At 44.9% G+C, this 20,333-nt stretch overlaps 1 protein-coding gene across 1 annotated transcript in view; it reads left to right on the top strand.

The window, feature by feature from the left end:
* The first annotated feature begins 952 nt into the window (after positions 1-952).
* Positions 953-20,333, top strand: part of LOC124011244 (heparan-sulfate 6-O-sulfotransferase 1-A-like) — a 25,294-nt gene continuing 5,913 nt past the window's right edge. Inside the window, exon 1 of the mRNA XM_046324405.1 lies at positions 953-1,805. Coding sequence (XP_046180361.1) covers positions 1,303-1,805 — 503 coding nt within the window. The 5' untranslated portion in view covers positions 953-1,302. The remainder of the gene's footprint in view (positions 1,806-20,333) is intronic.

Below are 20,333 nucleotides of genomic sequence, written 5' to 3'. Positions count from 1 at the left end.
AGTCAAAACTTGTCCGATAAAAATATAGCCTGAGGGAAGTATTTTGGCCTAACTATGCGTCTGACAACTTGTTCGGTCTGGGGGAAAAAGACCAGCGCTGCTCAGCGCTTCCCTCTAGCAGTAGAAACGCAAACAGCGCCGTACGTGTACCAAATATTACACAGGGAGGTGGGTTCTATGTTTCTGTGAAATTTCGTTAGTCTTTTTGTGGTCGAGTAGGCTCGAAAAAAAGGTATTTGCTATTAATAACGGCAATCCAGGAAACAACAGGATACACCCCAGCCTTCCTCAGTGGTAGGCTTTATAAAATACAATACCACATGGTTAAATGAATCAATAGGTCGCTTGATTTAACCTATTTGGTGTTCAGCCTAATTATAATAGGCATAGTCTATGTTAATTAATAAAACATATTTAAAAAATAATATGTTCTGCTTTTGCTCTCTGACACTTTTTTCGTTTGTTGACTTCTCATTTCTACTGGCTGTGGACAATTGAATACTCTAACCTTACATTGCTATTTGCTAAGTGGTTTACGGCTGGTTTTAACATAAAATCATCTCTGGTGGGTTAGGTAAAACTTTATTTTACAGTCTGTTTTCTACTTGATAAACGACGAAGAAATTACATTGTAAAATGGTAATTACATAATTAGTACCTATTACAATTGTGTTCTCTTTAGGTATTAAATAAAGCAGCACCATTCTTTAGACCCTTAAATATATTCAATTTAACTGTATATAAACTACAAGTTGCTAAACTATAGTAGAACACGACTACCTGTAGAAATCAATGCGGATCTTGTTCCTCAATATTTCAATTCGTCCTGTTATGTGTGTGTGTGTGAGAGAGAGAGAGAGAGAGAGGGGGTGGGGTGGAGAGGAGAGGGGGGGGTAGTGGGGGGTAGTGAGGGGGGAGAGAAACTGGGAATGTGTGTGTTGTGCTGATAGAAGGTGGGTTATTTCGCTGAGGATCCTGGGTACATAGCTCAATAGTAATGCAGCGAAGAGGACTTTAAACACACATGCATCGCAACAACACAGGGAAGGGAGAAAACGGAGAACACACATTGTTGCGCTGGATTTTACGGGGTCTCTTTGTACACTGTAAATACGCTTAGTTTAGTTACATTGTATTCACATAATCGCTTCTGTAACCTACCCCATTGATATGACCGTGTCCTGTTCCGCTTGCTTGGGGAGAGAGAGTACAACAACAGGAATTAATTCTAGCTACACCGTTCTGGTCCCCTCGAGTCGGTTTACCGGGAAATGGTAACGTTTGCACCGCATTGGAAGGACCATGGTTGAGGCGAGCAGCAAATTTCTCCTAATTGTAGTCGGCTCCGTCTGTTTTATGCTGATCTTATATCAATACGTCGCGCCTGGGGTTATCAATTTCGGCTCACCACACGGATATTTCACTGAGGAGGACGATGGTGGGGACATTTTCCCTTCCCCAGACCCGCACTACGTCAAGAAATACTATTTCCCAGTCCGGGATTTGGAGCGAACGGTGGAATTTGAAATCAAAGGAGAAGACGTTATCGTGTTTTTACACATTCAGAAGACAGGAGGGACAACGTTCGGGAGACACCTGGTTCAGAATGTGAGGTTGGAGGTTCCGTGTGACTGTAGACCGGGTCAGAAGAAGTGTACCTGTTATCGACCCAACCGAAAAGAGACCTGGTTATTCTCCCGGTTCTCCACCGGTTGGAGTTGTGGCTTACACGCGGACTGGACCGAGCTAAAAAATTGTGTTCCTGGAGTTCTAGATAAAAAGGAGACCAGGATGAAAAATGAAAGGTGAGATAAAACAGGAAAGTTGACTGGTTGTATCAGGAGTGTTAGTGTTGGGCTGGATCCAAAGCGTGCACAGCCTGTGGGTCTCCGACAATTGACAATTGTTGGAGATTGAAGACCATTAATTATCGGGTGGTATGATCACGCCATTAGGGAGCGTGCCTGGACGATCCTCTCTCTCTCTGTGTGTGGACTTACTGTAGTAGCAGATCCGTCGCAGTTTGTTTGACAGTGTTTTAATGACAGGCTGTCATATGAATTTGTGTTGAGCAGTTCTGTTTTTATCATATCCGAAGGGATAGATTTATAGGGTAACCCACCTGTCAACTCGAATTAGCCATAAGAGAATCATGCTGTCAAACTAAGCAGTATTAAAATAGTATGTCTTGATCCTTCTTCAAAGTTGTAGCATATTGAACACTGATGCCTCGTTTTAGTGGTTTGTAAAACGCGTGAAACGTGTTGAACATTGATTACTGTAAACCACTGAATCAACATTGGATCAGATATGTTGCAACTACAGTTAGGCCTAAATTGATGATTCTACTGATAGAAAACGTTTCTTTTGGAAAAGCAGATCTTAGCATGCAGAAATTCATTGCTACATAGCTTACTCCTTTATCTTCAGGGATCACTATGCAGGCAGACTGTTAGACAGATTGCCAGAGAAAACTATCATCACTTTAATTCAGAGATAAGATTTGGCTCTTGCCCTTCTTTCCTGTGTGTGTGTGTGTGTGTGTGTGTGTGTGTGTGTGTGTGTGTGTGTGTGTGTGTGTGTGTGTGTGTGTGTGTGTGTGTGTGTGTGTGTGTGTGTGTGTGTGTGTGTGTGTGTGTGTGGGTGGGGGTGGGTGGGTGGGTGGGTGGGTGGGTGTGTGGGTGGGTGGATGTTTGCTGAAGTAAGAGGACCCCTGCGGGGGTTGACTCCACTCTAATCCTGGTGATTACTTCCACTGGTTACACACATACACTGTACTGCTGGTATTCCTGGCACAAGGCTCTGTGATGGTCAGAGGTGATGATGCGTCTAGCTACTCCGGAGGCTGGAGGGAGGATGTTTATCTGCTCTCATCAGTTTCTACACAGTTTACTTTGTGTGTGCGTGTGTCTTCGTGTCCTCAACACTATTTTTCCCTCTCTCCCTCTTTCTTTTGCCATATCTCTCGCTCTTTCCCTCCTCCCTCTATCTTGCTCTGTCATGGTGTCATTTTCGAATCCAACAGCAGGCATGCTTTCCGCTTGGTGGCTTTATAGCTGTTGGTCCTCTCTCGCGCTCTCTCTCTCTCTCTTTCCCCCTCTCCATCTCTCTTTCTTCCCCCTATTTCTCTCTCTATTTGTCAGAGCGTGATTTCTACATTAGGCAAAATGTCTTTTTTCATGGAATATTTATTGCAATTTCCAACATGTCTGTTTTAGCTAATGGACAACTGTCTGTCCTAATGAATGTCTACAAATGGGAGGAGGGGGAAGAGGAGAGGAGAGGATGGGGGGAAGAGGAGAGGAGAGGATGGGGGGTGGAGGATGATGAGGGGATGGGAGGAGGGGGAAGAGGAGAGGAGAGGATGGGGGAAGAGGAGAGGAGAGGATGGGGGAAGAGGAGAGGAGAGGATGGGGGGGGAAGAGGAGAGGATGGGGGTGGAGGAGTGGAGAGGATGGGGGTGGAGGAGTGGAGAGGATGGGGGGAGAGGAGAGGAGAGGATGGGGGTGGAGGAGTGGAGAGGATGGGGGGTGGAGGATGATGAGGGGATGGAAAGGGTTGAGGAGGAAGAGAGTAGAAGAGTATGGTAGTGTACGAGGAGGGGAGGGCATAGGAAGATGGGAACGAGGGACAGAAGAGGATGAGGGGAGGCATGGGAAAATGGTAGGGCTTTTGAGTGAAACGATGGAGAAGAGGATGGTGAGAGTGAAGGCGGAGAGTGTTTTGTTTCGTTGCTGTGGAGGGGGAGGATTCAATTAGCATGCCTGTCAATCTGCCTGGTTCACTCTCTGTCTAAGCGTCACAACGTAGATCACTGCAGGGTGAACTGTGTGCGGGTGCGTGACTGACCAGACAGGTCGTTGTGTTTTAATCCAATCAGATTATCAGGGATTAATCTTGGCCTTCTCAATATTCCAAAGATGGTTACTCCTTCATCCCTACAATCCCAACACCACATTCCCACACCGGGAATCTCACTTTCCCTACACCAGTGTGTCTGCGTATTTGTGTGCACATTTTCCCAGATGAATAATCTTATAAAAAATTCCATCATTCTACACTTTTTTTTCTTTCTCTCTCTCTCTCTCTCTCTAGCTCTCTTTCTCTCCATGTGGAATACAAGGCAAGCTTTTAGGCAGTAATCAGATGTTTTCAAACAGGTGACAAACACGCACGTGTGCAAACTCACACACAAAATCTACACTGAGTGTACAAAACATAAAACACATGCTCTTTCCATGACAGACCAGCTATGATCCCTTATTGATGTCACTTGTTAAATCCACTTCAGTCCGTGTAGGTGAAGGGGAGGAGACAGGTTAAATAAGGATTTTTAAGCCTTGAAACAATTGAGACATTGAATGTGTATGTGTGCCATTCAGAGGGTGAATGGGCCAGGCAAAAGATTTAAGTGCTTTTGAACGGGGTACGGTAGTAGGTGCCAAGTGCACCGGATTTGTGTCAAGAACTGTAACGCTGAGTTTTTCACATTCAACAGTTTTGTGTGTGTGTCAAGAATGGTTCACCACCCAGAGGACATCCAGCCAACTTGAAACAACTGTGGGAAGTATTGGAGTCAACATGGGCCAGCATCCCTGTGGAAAGCTTTCCACACCTTGTAGAGTCCATGCCCCGACACATTTAGGCTGTTCTGAAGGCAAAGGGGGCTGCAACTCAATATTAGGAAGATGTTCGTAATGTTTTGTACACTCACTGTATGTTCGGAATAGTGAAAACATTGTGAGAGACTGTGTGGCTGTCACTTCTGCTGAAATAGAGGGAGAAACACGGGTAGAGAGACACTGGCGAAGGGAGACGGGGGAGGGAGAGATGGCGGGGGAGAGAGAGAAAGATGGGTAGCAGGGGAGAGATTATTAGAGAGGGAGAGCCTGCACTGTGGAAATTGTCACAGTTTGCTTCATTCTCACTGTGTTTTTGGTGTCATGTCTCTGTTAGAGAGTGCTGCGTTGTGTGTGTGTGTGTACACACATACACACACAAGCAGACACACAAACAAACATACAGTGGAAGTCGGTAGTTTACATACACTTAGGTTGGAGTCATTAAAACTCGTTTTTCAACCACTCCACAAATGTCTTGTTAACAAACTATAGTTTTGGCAAGTCGGTTAGGACATCTACTTAGTGCATGACACAAGTACTTTCTCCAATAATTGTTTACAAGACAGATCATTACCCTTATAATTCACTATCACAATTCCAGTGGGTCAGAATTTACATACACTAAGTTGACTGCCTTTAAACAGCACGGAGAATTCCAGAAAATAATGTACTGGCTTTAGAAGCTTCTGATGGGCTAATTGACATCGTTTGAGTCAATTGGAGGTGTACCTGTGGATGTATTTCAAGGCCTACCTTCAAACTCAGTGCCTCTTTACTTGACATCATGGGAAGATCAAAAGAAATCAGCCAAGACCTCAGGAAGAAAATTGTAGACCTCCAGAAGTCTGGTTCATCATTGCAAGCAATTTCCGAACGCCTGAAGGTGCCACGTTCATCTGTACAAAGAATAGTACGAAAGTATGAACGCCATGGGACCAATCAGCCGTCATACCGCTCAGGAAGGAGACGTATTCTGTCTCCCAGAAATGAACGTACTTTGGTGCGAAAAGTGCAAATCAATCCCAGAACAACAGCAAAGGACCTTGTGAAGATGCTGGAGGAAACGGGTAAAAAAGTATCTATATCCACAGTAAAACGAGTCCTATATCGACAACCTGAAAGGCTTCTCAGCAAGGAAGAAGCCACTGCTCCAAAACCGTCATAAAAAAGCCACACTACAGTTTGCAGCTGCACATGGGGACAAATATCATACTTTTTGGAGAAATGTCCTATGGTCTGATGAAAAAATAAATAAAGCCTGTTTGGCCGTAATGACCATCGTTATGTTTGGAGGAAAAATGGGTAGGTTTGCAAACCGACGAACACCATCCCATCTGTGAAGCACGGGGTGGCAGCATCATATTGTGGGGGTGCTTTGCCACAGGAGGGACTGTGCACTTCACAAAATAGATGGCATCATGAGGTAGGAAAATGATGTGGATATATTGAGGCAACATCTCAAGACATTAGTCAAGAAGTTAAAGCTTAGTCGCAAATGGGTCTTCCAAATGGACAATGACCCCAAGCATACTTCCAAAATGGTGGCAAAATGGCTTAAGGACAACAAAGTCAAGGTATTGGAGTGGCCACGAAGCACTGACCTCAATCCTATAGAGAATGTGTGGGCACAACTGAAAAAGCGTGCGCGAGTAAGGAGGTCTACAAACCTGACTCAGTTACACCATCTCTGCCAGGAGGAATGGACCAAAATTCACCCAACTTATTGTGGGAAGCTTGTGGAAGGCTACCCAAAACATTTGACCCAAGTTAATCTATTTAAAGGCAATGTTACGAAATACTAATTGAGTGTATGTGAACTTCTGACCCACTGGGAATGTGATGAAAGAAATAAAAGCTGAAATAAATCATTCTCTCTACTATTATTCTACAATTTCACATTCTTAAAATAAAGTGTTGATCCTGACTGAACTAAGACAGGGAATTTTTACTAGGATTAAATGTCAGGAATTGTGAAAAACTGAGTTTTATGTATTTGGCCTAGGTGTATGTAAACTTCCTACTTCAACTGTAGTCTTGTATAACTAACCTTGTGGGGATACATAGTTCAGTCCCATTCAAAATCCTATTTTCCCTACCCTTAACCTCAAAATCTAACCTTAAACCTAACCCTAACTCCTTACCCTAGCTGCTAACGCTAGCTCCTAAAGCATATTCTAACAATAATTTGAACCTTAACCCTAAACCCCCTAGAAATAGCATTTGACCTTGTGGGGGCTGACAAAATGTTTGTTTGCTATTCTTGTGGGGTCTTCTGGTTAAAAACAAACACACACACTGTGAGGTGAGAGGTTTTCTCTGTGGTGTTATCTCACACAACAAGTTGTTAGTAAGGGGATTGAAGGACATGTTACATACTGCACCATTGGGCTTCATCTAGGCCTGTTCTACTCAATGTATTTCGATCAGAACATTCCACAATGCTGAACGCAACCCTGCTCTTTCTCTCCTAAGGGATTTCTCAGCCCACAGAACAATTAGCCGTGCACTCACTGATTAGCAATTAGCCAGCATTTCTATGGTTGTTAGTAAAGGCCGCTATGCTTGAAATGGGAACATGATTACAGCCTATTAATTAGCCTAGCATTTAGCATAGCGTTAGCTGGGCAGCAGTGGAGGCTCCTCCAATGAGGAAGGGGAGGACCATCCTCTTCAGTGAATTTCATAAAAATAGTGAAACATTACAAAAGTTATCCTTTTTAGTTAAAATTATACTAAATATATTCACATTAGCAAATAATTGATTAAAACTCACTGTTTTGCAATGAAGGTCTACAGTAGCCTCAGCAGCACTCTGTTGGGTAGCACCATGGTGCAGCCAGAGGACAGCTAGCTTCGGTCCTCCTCTGGGTACATTAATGGTTATCACCCCCTTCTATAGACTTACACAGTAATTATGACAACTTCCAGAGGATGTCCTCCAACCTACAGTATCAGAGCTCTTTCAGCAATTAACTAAACATGCTGTCCACCCAATCAATTGATCAGAGAATGAATACAGTACTGAAAGCATAAGCTACAGCTAGCTAGCACTGCAGTGCATAACATGTGGTGAGTAGTTAACTCAAAGAGAAAGAAAATAGTTTAAGAGAAGAGTGAGAGAGCTGTATTTCTTAGTATTTTTTTGTTTCACTTACTAAGCTAGCATCAAATGCAGGTGGCTAGTTTAGCCAACTCCCAACACCTGGCTCAAACAGAGAGTGTTGCTTTGTTAGCTAGCTGGCTATGGCTATCCAACACTGGAACTCTTCCAAGTCAATTATTAATTTATTGCCACGAGGCCCGCCTGTGTAACTGCTTGCAGCTGACTGTACACTGTACTGCATGATTGTAGCGGGTGACTAGCACGTTAGTCCTAGTAACTATGTTGACTATGACATGACAACAATGTATTTTGTGTGAGGTTAGCAGTCATGATATGAAGGTTTGGTTTGGAAAGGTTTTTATCGCCTGGTCACAGACATCTGATGTGTTGTGCACTGAAGTCCACAAGCGAAGGGAAAAGGTGAGAGGAGGAGAGTGTGTAAATAGATGCAAAAAGGAATTACATACAGTACCAGTCAAAAGTTTGGACACACCTACTCATTCCAGGGCTTTTCTTTATTTGGACTATTTTCCACATTGTAGAATAACAGTGAAGACATCAAAACTATGAAATAACACATATGGAAACATGTACTAACCCAAAACGTGTTAACCAAAATATAGTTTAGATTCTTCCAAGTAGTCACCCTTTGCCTTGATGTCAGCTTTGCAATGAACCAAAATTTAGAAAAAAAAAACAAATATTTATATATATATATAAATATATACATATATATACAGTTGAAGTCGCCCCAGCCAAATACATTTAAACTCAGTTTTTCACAATTCCTGACATTTAATCCTAGTAAACATTCAATTTTAGGTCAGTTAGGATCACTATTTTATTTTAAGAATGAAAAGTCAATTGGGTCAAATGTCCTTCCACAAGCTTCCCACAATAAGTTGGGTGACTTTTGGCCCATTCCTCCTGACACAGCTGGTGTAACTGAGTCAGGTTTGTAGGCCTCCTTGCTCACACATGCTTTTTCAGTTCTGCCCACACATTTTCTATAGGATTGAGGATCAGTGCTTTGTGTTGGCCACTCCAATACCTTGACTTTGTTGTCCTTAAGCCATTTTGCCACAACTTTGGAAGTATGCTTGGGGTCATTGTCCATTTGGAAGACCCATGTGCGACAAAGCTTTAACTTCTTGACTGATGTCTTGAGATGTTGCTTCAATATATCCACATAATTTCCCTACCTCATGATGCCATCTATTTTGTGAAGTGCACCAGTCCCTACTGCAGCAAAGCACCCCCACAACATGACGCTGCCACCCCCCGTGCTTCACAGATGGGATGGTGTTCTTTGACTTGCAAGCCTCCCCCTTTTTCCTCCAAACATAACGATGGTCATTACGGCCAAACAGGCTTTATTTTTTTTTTCATCAGACCATAGGACATTTCTCCAAAAAGTATGATATTTGTCCCCATGTGCAGTTGCAAACCGTAGTCTCACTTTTTTTTATGACGGTTTTGGAACAGTGGCTTCTTCCTTGCTGAGAAGTGCACCAGTCCCTTCTCTCAGCAAAGCACCCCCACAACATGATGCTGCCATCCCTCTGATTCACGGATGAGATGGTGTTCTCCAGCTTGCAAGCCTCCCCCTTTTCCTCCAAATATAACGATGGTCATTATAGCCAAACAGTTCTATTTTTTTTTCATCAGACCATAGAACATTTCTCCTAAAAGTACAATCTTTGTCTCCATGTGCAGTTGTAAACCTTAGTCTGGCTTTTTTATGGCGGTTGTGGAGCAGTAGCTTCTTCCTTGCTGAGCGGCCTTTCAGGTTATGTCGATATAGGACTCGTTTTACTGTGGATATAGATACTTTTGTACCTGTTTCCTCCAGCATCTTCACAAGGTCCTTTGCTGTTGTTCTGGGATTGATTTGCACTTTTCACACCAAAGTACATTCATCTCTAGGAGACAGAACACATCTCCTTCCTGAGTGGTATGACGACTGATTGGTCCCATAGTGTTCATACTTGCGTACTATTCTTTGTACAGATGAACGTGGCACCTTCAGGCGTTTGGAAATTGCTCCCAATGATGAACCAGACTTGTGGAGGTCCACAATTGCTTTCCAGAGGTCTTGGCTGATTTCTTTTGATTTTCCCATGATGTCAAGCAAAGAGGCACTGAGTTTGAAGTTAGGCCTTGAAATACATCCACAGGTACACCTCCAATTGACTCAAATGATGTCAAGTAACCCATCAGAAGCTTCTAAAGCCATGACATAATTTTCTGGAATTCTCCGTGCTGTTTAAGGCACAGTCAACTTAGTGTATGTAAACTTCTGACCCACTGGAATTGTGATACAGTGAATTATAAGTGAAATAATCTGTCTGTAAACAATTGTTGGAGAAAGTACTTGTGTCATGCACTAAGTAGATGTCCTAACCGACTTGCCAAAACTATAGTTTGTTAACAAGAAATTTGTGGAGTGGTTGAAAAACGAGATTTAAAGACTCCAACCTAAGTGTACGTAAACTTCCGACTTCAACTGTATTTTTTGTTGTTGTTGCTTTGCACACTCTGGGCATTCTCTCAACCAGCTTCATGAGGTAGTCACCTGGAATACATTTCAGTTAACAGGTGTGCCTTGTTAATTTGTGGAATGTCTTTCCATCGTAATGTGTTTAAGCCAGTCAGTTGTGTTGTGACAAGGTAGGGTGGCTGTACAGAAGATAGCCCTATTTGGTCAACGACCAAGTCCATATTATGGCAGGAACAGCTCAAATAAGCAAAGAGAAATGAAATTCCACCATTACTTTAAAACGTGAAGGTCAGTCAATCTGGAAAAGTTTGAAGAACTTTAAGTGCAGTCGCAAAAACCATTTAAGCTCTATGATGAAACTGGCTCTCATGTGGACCGCCACAGGAAAGGAGGACCCAGAGTTACCTCTGCTGCAGAGGATAAGTTCATTAGAGTTAACTGCACCTCAGATTGCAGCCCAAATAAATGCTTCACAGAGTTCAAGTAATAGACACATCTCAACATCAACTGATCAAGAGGAGACTGCTTGAATCAGACCTTCATGGTCAAATTGCTGCAAAGAATTCACTACTAGAGGACACCAATAATGCTAATAAGAGGCTTGCTTTGGCCAAGAAACATGAGCAATAGAAATCAGTCCTTTGGTCTGACGAGTCAAAATGTGTGATTTTTTTGTTGCTGTTCTGACCGCTGTGTCTTTGTGAGACACAGAGTAGCTGAATGGATGATATCCGCAGGTGTGATAGTGTGGGGGAGCTTTGCTGATGAGACTGTCAGTGATTTATTTAGAATTCAAGGCACACTTAACCAGCATGGCTACCACAGCATTCTGCAGCGATACAACATCTGATCTGGTTTGTGATCTGGTTAGTCCCACTATCATTTGTTTTTCAACAGGACAATGACACAACACACCTCCAGGCTGTGTAAGGGCTATTTGAACAAGAAGGAGAGTGATGGAGGGCTGCATCAGATGACCCGGCCTCCACAATCAGCCGACCTCAACCCAATTGAGATGTTTTGGGATGAGTTGGACCGCAAATTGAAGGAAAAGCAGCCAACAAGTGCTCAGCGTATGTGGGAACTCCTTCAAGAAAGCATTCCTCATGAAGCTGGTTGAGAGAATGCCATTCATTACACCGATTTTGTTCAAATGTTTCCTAAATGGAAGCAAACGGCATGAAATGCGGATAAACATACCTGAATTTGTCCGATAGAATCTCTCTTTTTGCAACTGTTGGACTAATGATTACACTCTAGATCCGCTAGATGCAGGCAAGAGTGTGCAAGGAGGTATTGAATGCCTCACTGCCTGTCACCTTGATTACGGAAGATTCTCTCGACCTGTGCACCTACGTTGTCAACGTTAAATCATAGACTAGGTTATAGCAACCCCATGATGGGTACAGGGAAAATTTGCATCGTGTCGTAGCCTAAACCTATCAATGTTACATTGAACTGGGTGAATGGAATATGAATGACAGTCATCCAACATGCTGTAATAGAAATAAGGTCATGTTTATAACAAAAAAAAAGTAATCCTCCCTCATCTTAAATGGCACCGGCCACCACTGCTGGCCAGTGACTGATTAGCAAGAAGAGGACATTTATTTTGTGTGTGTGTGTGTGTGTGTGTGCGTGTGTGCGTGTGTGGCGGTTAGGGGAAGAATGTGAACAGAGTCCATGGTCTGACAGGCATGCTAATTGAATTGTGGGAAGATGCAAATTCCAGACTGTGTCACAGACACACGTATCTGTTTCCTGTGTGCCAGTTTTCTGCGCAGAGGAGAAATGATGCATCGGGGTCAGGAAGTGCTTATCTGAGTTTGAAATAGAAGTATTGGACACCCCTTCAAATTAGTGTATTTGGCTATTTCAGCCACACCCATTGCTGACAGGTGTATAAAATCGAGCACACAGCCATGCAATCACCATAGACAAACATTGGCAGTAGAATGGTCTTACTGAAGAGCTCAGTGACTTTAAACGTGGCACCGTCATAGGATGCCACCTTTCCAACAAGTCAGTTCATCAAATTTCTGCACTACTAGAACTGCCCCAGTCAACTGTAAGTGTTGGTTTTGTGAAGTGGAAATGTCTCGGAGCAACAATGGCTTAGCCGCAAAGTGGTAGGCCACACAATCTCACAGAACAGGACCGCTGAGTGCTGAAGCGTGTAGCGAGTAAAAATCATCTGTCCCCGCAACGTTCCAACATCTAGTAGAAAGCCTTCCCAGATGAGTGGAGTCTGTTATAGTAGCAAAGGGGGGACCAACTCCATATTAATGCCCATGAGTTTAGAATGAGATGTTCAATGAACAGATGTCCACATATTTTTGGTCATGTAGTACACACACACACACACACACACACACACACACACACACACACACACACACACACACACACACACACACACACACACACACACACACACACACACACACACACACACACACACACACACACACACACACACACACACACACTAAGCTCTGCATCACAGAGCACTGGAGATTTGCATCATGGGTAGAAGCAAGGAAGGACACTGAATGTGGGTACGTTTGTGTGTGCGTGCATGCATGCGTGTCTGTGTGTTTCCCCTACCACTCCACTCACCTCCCTTCTCTCTCGCTTCACTGCTTCTACTCTGACTCTTGACTTCAAAGACACACACACACACACACACACAAGCGCCATTCACCAGTCACTCATCACTGACACAGCCTATTCAGACTAGACTAAAAGAGAGGGGGGGAAAGAGAGTGGGAGAGTGTATGAAAAGAGAAAAGGGGAAGATGGGGGAGTGTATGAAAATAGAAAAGGGGAAGACGGGGAGTGTATGAAAAGAGAAAAGGGGAAGACGGGGGAGTGTATGAAAAGAGAAAAGGGGAAGATGGGGAAGTGTATGAAAAGAGAAAGGGGGAAGATGGGGGAGTGTATGAAAAGAGAAAAGGGGAAGATGGGGAGTGTATGAAAAGAGAAAAGGGGAAGACGGGGAGTGTATGAAAAGAGAAAAGGGGAAGATGGGGGAGTGTATGAAAATAGAAAAGGGGAAGACGGGGGAGTGTATGAAAAGAGAAAAGGGAAAGATGGGGGAGTGTATGAAAAGAGAAAAGGGGAAGATGGGGGAGTGTACGAAAATAGAAAAGGGGAAGACGGGGGAGTGTATGAAAAGAGAAAAGGGGAAGATGGGGGAGTGTATGAAAAGAGAAAAGGGGAAGATGGGGGAGTGTATGAAAAGAGAAAAGGGGAAGATGGGGGAGTGTATGAAAATAGAAAAGGGGAAGACGGGGAGTGTATGAAAAGAGAAAAGGGGAAGATGGGGGAGTGTATGAAAAGAGAAAAGGGGAAGATGGGGGAGTGTATGAAAAGAGAAAAGGGGAAGATGGGGGAGTGTATGAAAAGAGAAAAGGGGAAGAAGAAAATAATGTGTGCAGAAGAGAGAAGATCTGCTTCTTGACCACAGGGGACCTCTGAGTCACAAAGCAGAGTTTATAAACACACACTCACACACTCACTCAACCACACACAATGTAGTCTGAACCTACTCCCGTACGTGTACACACACACACACACACACACACACATGTCCGTACCTGATGATTGGGCACATGGTCGTAATTTTTGTGCTTCTCAAACACTCACACCCACTAACTAATGATCTCCTCCACACACCGTCTGTTCCTCCTCCTCTTCTCTCTTTCTTCATCTACTCTCTCTTTCTTTTCTCCTCATCAGATGACACAAAGGGCTGTCTCGATAATCCCTCGCCCCACCTGGAGGGTGTGTGTGTGTGTGTGTGTGTGTGTGTGTGTGTGTGTGTGTGTGTGTGTGTGTGTGTGTGTGTGTGTGTGTGTGTGTGTGTGTGTGTGTGTGTGTGTGTGTGTGTGTGTGTGTGTGTGTGTGTGTGTGTGTGTGTGTGTGTGGACCCCTGCTGAGTAGCAATACCCAGTGACCTGAAAAATAGCAGCTTCCCAGCCATGACAGACAAAAGATCTATCTGGAGAAGGAGGAAGGGGGAGATCGAGCGGAGGAGGCAGAGAGAGGGATGCTACATTACATCTCCTCTCTTCTCCATAACATCTGACTCTTAACAGTCAGCACTTTCTGAGACCGACACACACACACACACACACACACACACACACACACACACACACACACACACACACACACACACACACACACACACACACACACACACACACACACACACACACACACACACACACACACACACAAACTCTGTAATGAAAAAGGCTGGAAGTTCTTGACGAGTATGATGTTTTTGTGTGCGTGAGTCATATGAAAATGTGTGTGTGTGTGATTCATGTAGTGATGTCACTGTGTTATGTGTTGCTTGCGTTCGGTCTCTCATATGGCCCGTTGTCTCCTCCCTGTCATGAGCTCTTTGGTCTCTCCTTCATTCCTGTGTTTTTCTCCTTCACCCTATTTGCTTCATGTAAATGTCAGTCAACAGTGCCTGAAGAGAGCTTTCTAATCTCGGTCAACCACAATGCCTTTTGCCTATAGTTCATTTGAGGGTGTGTGTGTGTTTTATAAATAATTGTTTATTTTGTGTTTGATTTGACCTGTTCTCATTAATAAGCCTGTGTCCTGACTTGTGCATGTTAAATGTCATGTGTGTGTGTGTGTGTGTGTGTGTGTGTGTGTGTGTGTGTGTGTGTGTGTGTGTGTGTGTGTGTGTGTGTGTGTGTGTGTGTGTGTGTGTGTGTGTGTGTGTGTGTGTGTGTGTGTGTGTGTGTGCGTGTGCGTGCGTGCGTGCGTGCGTGCGTGCGTGCGAGAGAGGGTGAGACTGTGTGTGTCTCCAGATTTGTTTGAGGAGTCAGTCAGTGATGTTGATATAAGCCCAGGGCCAGTCTCATCATGCCTAGACACAGCTAACCAGAATGACAAGCCTTACTACAGACACAACTACAGTCCCCAATACTGCACTCGTCAGAACACTGGGAGGGAGGGAGGGGGAGAGAGATGGGAGAAGAGGAGATGGGGAGGGAGAGGGTGGGGAATAAAGAGAGAGGAGAAAGAGAGAGAAAGTCACTAGAGAAAGGATTGTTTCATCACCTCCCCCAGTGTGGAATGTTAATCGCCACAACGAGGGTAACCCTTTTGTGTGTGACTGATGATCACAGAAAGGATCTGACAATAGACACACATCTAGAATTCAACACAGCAGCTGGCCTATTGGTTGCAGCGTCGGGCCAGTAACCTGAAAGGTTGCCAGTTCAAATCCCCAAACCGACGAAGTGAAAGATCTGTCGTTCTTCCTTCAAGGAAGACAGTTAACCCCGGACAACAACACCTCCCCAGACGTCCACTGTGGCAGCCCCTCGTGAACCAGCCCCTCGTGAACCAACCCCTCGAAAACGGGAGGTACAAGCGGATGTCTAAGTTTCGGTTGGCTCTTGTGTGCAGTTGACGATTTAAAAAAAATGTCATCTTTAATTTAAACGTACTCACACTCAAATGGTTATTCTGCAGCCTACTATCCTGGCTTCATAATACAAGAGCAGAAGCGACCTGACCTCCGTATCAGGTAAGCCAGGTTGAGTCTTGATGCCTCATGCCTAGACAGAATGCAGTCTCCAGAATGTGTGCCCACATACAGGAGAGGAGGTAGGGAGGGAGGATATGAGAGCTTGATGACAGCTGGACCACATCAACAATAAGGACTGGGTTTGTGTGACATCATTCTGCCGCTCTGCGACAACGTTGGTATCCACTGACAACCGGATCACATTCCCCCTGTGTCGCTCTGAAACCCCCCCCCCCCCCCCAATAGAGCAGTGTGCTGACAGTCAGGTTTCAGTAGGGACACGTTGCCCTCTTTGGGGTGGCAGGGTAGCCTAGTGGTTAGAGCATTGGACTAGCAACTGAAAGGTTGCAAGTTCAAATCCCAGAGCTGACAAAGTACAAATATGTTGTTCTGCCCCTGAACAAGGCAGTTAGACCCACTAGGCCATCATTGAAAATGAGAATATGGTCTTAACTGACTAGCCTTCTTAAATAAAGGTAAAATTAGAAGTACAGACAAGGAGACGTTGAGCCAACTCTGAGGTCTTATCCCCTTTTATTGGACTTTTATTGGACCTTCCAGGGGTCTAGACAGTTATACAACACTCTGTATTGAGAAACTCACGTTGAGCCCTGTCAGAGAAATGACTTGTCTGATCATCTCACTTGCCAGACTCATGGTGCTCCAGAGACAAGTTGTCTGCAGTCAATGACAATGAGTGTAAAATCTATCATTATAGAACCCAAGCCCAACAAGACACTCAGTTTCTCTCTCTCTCTCTGTCTCTCTTTCTCTCTCTCTCTCTCTCTCTCTGTCTCTCTCTCTCCTCTCTCTCTCTCTTTCTCTCTCTTTCTCTTTCTCTGTCTCTCTCTGCTTCCCTATCTCTTATCTTATCAAAGATTAATCAGTAACCCACAGCAACCACTCCAAAGGGCAGAACTGATAAACGCTCTGTTAGACAGACAGACAGACAGACAGACAGACAGACAGACAGACAGACAGACAGACAGACAGACAGACAGACAGACAGACAGACAGACAGACAGACAGACAGACAGACAGACAGACAGACAGACAGACAGACAGACAGACAGACAGACAGACAGACAGACAGACAGACAGACAGACAGACAGACAGACAGACAGACAGACAGACAGTGTAGGTGAGATGGGGATCTGCCGGCGGGTCTGAAGTCTGAGTATTCTGCTGCGTTAATGTTTAACGTCTACACACACACACACACACACACACACACACACACACACACACACACACACACACACACACACACACACACACACACACACACACACACACACACACACACACACACACACACACACACACACACACACACAGAGAGAGAGAGTATAGTAGAAGGCTAGTTGAGAATGCAGGCCTTGACTCAGTGTGGGGGGTTTACAGCCACACACACACACAGGGTCTTATCTGGGATTTGTTTAAGATTCCTTGGATTCTCTCTGATTCCTCCCTCATTAGTGGAATTCGGTTCCCTGGGGCTGGTCGGGTCTGGAGAGCTTCACACACATACACACGCACAAACACACCATGGTTGAGTGCAGTAAGATGGGTAAGTCTGGTCTTAGGACCAGAGGAGCATAAGATGAGGGAGTTGAGGATCTCTTTCTCTTTTCCCTCAACAGTCTGTATTTCTGCTCTGAGGAGTTGTTTGTGTTTCCTATCATGATCCCAATGTCCTATTAATTCACCTGAATGTCCTGATAAGATAAGAAAACAAGAACTGTTTTGAAAAGTCAGGACTTTTTTTCAGGTCCTGGATTTGTTCAAATGCTATATTAAGCTTCAGGGTTCTGGTTTTGGGGGATAAGATTAGGGTTAGGGGTTAGGGAAAATAGGATTTTAAATGTCAAATATTTCTACACTCCTAAATGTTCTGAGATTTCACGAAAATAAATGGTGTGTGTGTGTGTGTGTGTGTGTGTGTGTGTGTGTGTGTGTGTGTGTGTGTGTGTGTGTGTGTGTGTGTGTGTGTGTGTGTGTGTGTGTGTGTGTGTGTGTGTGTGTGTGTGTGTGTGTGTGTGTGTGTGTGTGTGTGTCTCGATTGGCCATGGTAATCAGACAATCACGAGCACTGCCAAGACGACAGCTGGGCCGGCTCGGAATTCCAGTGCATCTGATCTGGGATTGGGATCACAGGGGGAGCGTCTGCCTAGGATGGACACACACACACACACACACACACAGACACACACACACACACACACACACACACACACACACACACACACACACACACACACACACACACACACACACACACACACACACACACACACACACACACACACACATCACAGGGGAGCATCTGCCTAGGATGGACACACACACACACAGGAGGGCATCACAGGGGAGCATCTGCCTAGGATGGACACACACACACACACACACACACACACACACACACACACACACACACACACACACACACACACACACACACACACACACATAGGAGGGCATCACAGGGGAGCATCTGTCTGGATCAGGGGAGGGATGAGAGGTGAAGGGTTGATTAGGGGGGTGAGATGTCGCAGGGATTAAAGAGGGGGGAGGGTGGAGAGATGCAGCCTCTCGTCTGAGCAGAGATAATCAACATGTCATATCAATGAACTGATCACACAAAGACACTCAGCCCATCTCTTTCTCTCTCCTCTTCCCTCCCCTTTTCTCATTCCTCTTCTTTCTTTGATAGCATGATAGGGAGAGGAGGAATAGAAAGAGATAGACAGGGGGGGGGGGAACAGGGGAACTGAAATTGCCCCTAGCAGTGTTCAGATCCATAAAGTAAAGTAGGGGTTTAAACACCGACAGAAAGCCTGGACATGCAACTGTCTTCCTTTACAATGTAAAAGCCACAGTCTAAGTTGACCAGTTATTTCAATGAAGTTTATCCTTCGGTTTGATGCTGGCCTGCTTACAGAGTGTGGCTTTAATGAGCAGATGCACATTTTCACTTCATATTATCTTTTAGTTTTCTCTCTCTCTATTTCCTCCCTCTCTCTTTCTGAGCTGGAGCCATAAGCATGTCCGTCACACTGGCCTTAATCTCTGCGTTTGCAGCTGCCATCAGTGTGTGGGTGTGTGTGTGTGTAGCTTGCGTGCGTTCATACGTGTTGGAAAAATGTTGGGTAAAAAAAAAAACGGACTTCCCAATTCACTCATTATGTTGGTCACCTTTGCGTGTTAATGTGTTCGTATGCGTATGCACGTCTGTGTGACGCCTGGAGCTCAAGTTACACTCTCAGACAAAAGGCCTCTTTCACCCTGCCCTTTATGTGGGGGAACACACACACCGCTCTGTACAAGAAAGACTGTTGTTGCCCCTGTTGCACAATATTTCATTATTCCCCTCTCTCTTCTCCTGTCTTTCCCTTTTTCCTAGGAATCTGTGGTTTCCCCCTCCCTCACACTCCCCCAGGCGTGGCTCATTAGCCCCTTGGCCTACTTTAAACAGGTGGCCCATGTTTGGCAGAGACCCCCGACACACACGCGCTCACATCACTCATCCTTCCCCTCCCTCTCCCCAGGGAAAACACTCAGTCCCCTGATAAGTTCTCTAATCCAGCCCCAGGCTTCTCGCCGGGCCCAGAAAGCACTAGGCCGGATGGCTGTTGACTCGTCTGTCTGTCTGTCTGTCTGTCTGTCTGTCTGTCTGTCTGTCTGTCTGTCTGTCTGTCTGTCTGTCTGTCTGTCTGTCTGTCTGTCTGTCTGTCTGTCTGTCTGTCTGTCTGTCTGTCTGTCTGTCTGTCTGTCTGTCTGTCTGTCTGTCTGTCTGTCTGTCTGTCTGTCTGTCTGTCTGTCTGTCTAACAAGCAGATATGCAAAGTGTCTAAATGGTATTTATGCCTGTAGGGCTCTTCTCTCTTTCTGCCACTCTCTCTGTCTCTTCTTTGTTTGGACTAGACTTGACTATTACCTCTTGAGGTTATTTCGGTAATAAGGTTAGGTGGGTGCTGGCGAGGGGGCAGACAGACTGTCTTATCGGATTGGTTTAGGGGATCATCCCCTTGTTAAGTAAGTATGTAGTATCTTATAGAACAGTGTTTAAACACACTCACCATGTCCTACCTTTTCCATGACACGGACAGACTAGTGGTAATACTACGGAAGGAAGGAAGGAAGGAAGGAAGGAAGGAAGGAAGGAAGGAAGGAAGGAAGGAAGGAAGGAAGGAAGGAAGGAAGGAGAGGAGAGGAGAGGAGAGGAAAGAAGGGGAGGTCTAGAGTGTTTAAATGTTAAATACCTTATCGCTCCAATTTCACACTCCCATCTCCAGCCACGATATGACACACACTAATCCTGGCCTGAGGGGAGGGGTGTGTGTCTGTGTGTCACTAATGCCATCTGTCACTCTGTTAACCTCATTAAGCAGTCCTTGATTACCCCAACCTACCTTAAAGCCAGTCAGTCACTCACCTCTCCCCTCCTGTCTTTAACTCCCTCTTCATCCCTATCCTGTGTGTGTGTGTGTGTGTGTGTGTGTGTGTGTGTGTGTGTGTGTGTGTGTGTGTGTGTGTGTGTGTGTGTGT

The sequence above is a fragment of the Oncorhynchus gorbuscha genome, linkage group LG23 (genome assembly GCF_021184085.1).
Source record: "Oncorhynchus gorbuscha isolate QuinsamMale2020 ecotype Even-year linkage group LG23, OgorEven_v1.0, whole genome shotgun sequence".
Taxonomy (NCBI): domain Eukaryota; kingdom Metazoa; phylum Chordata; class Actinopteri; order Salmoniformes; family Salmonidae; genus Oncorhynchus; species Oncorhynchus gorbuscha.
This window is presented reverse-complemented; position numbering and strand designations above follow the sequence as displayed.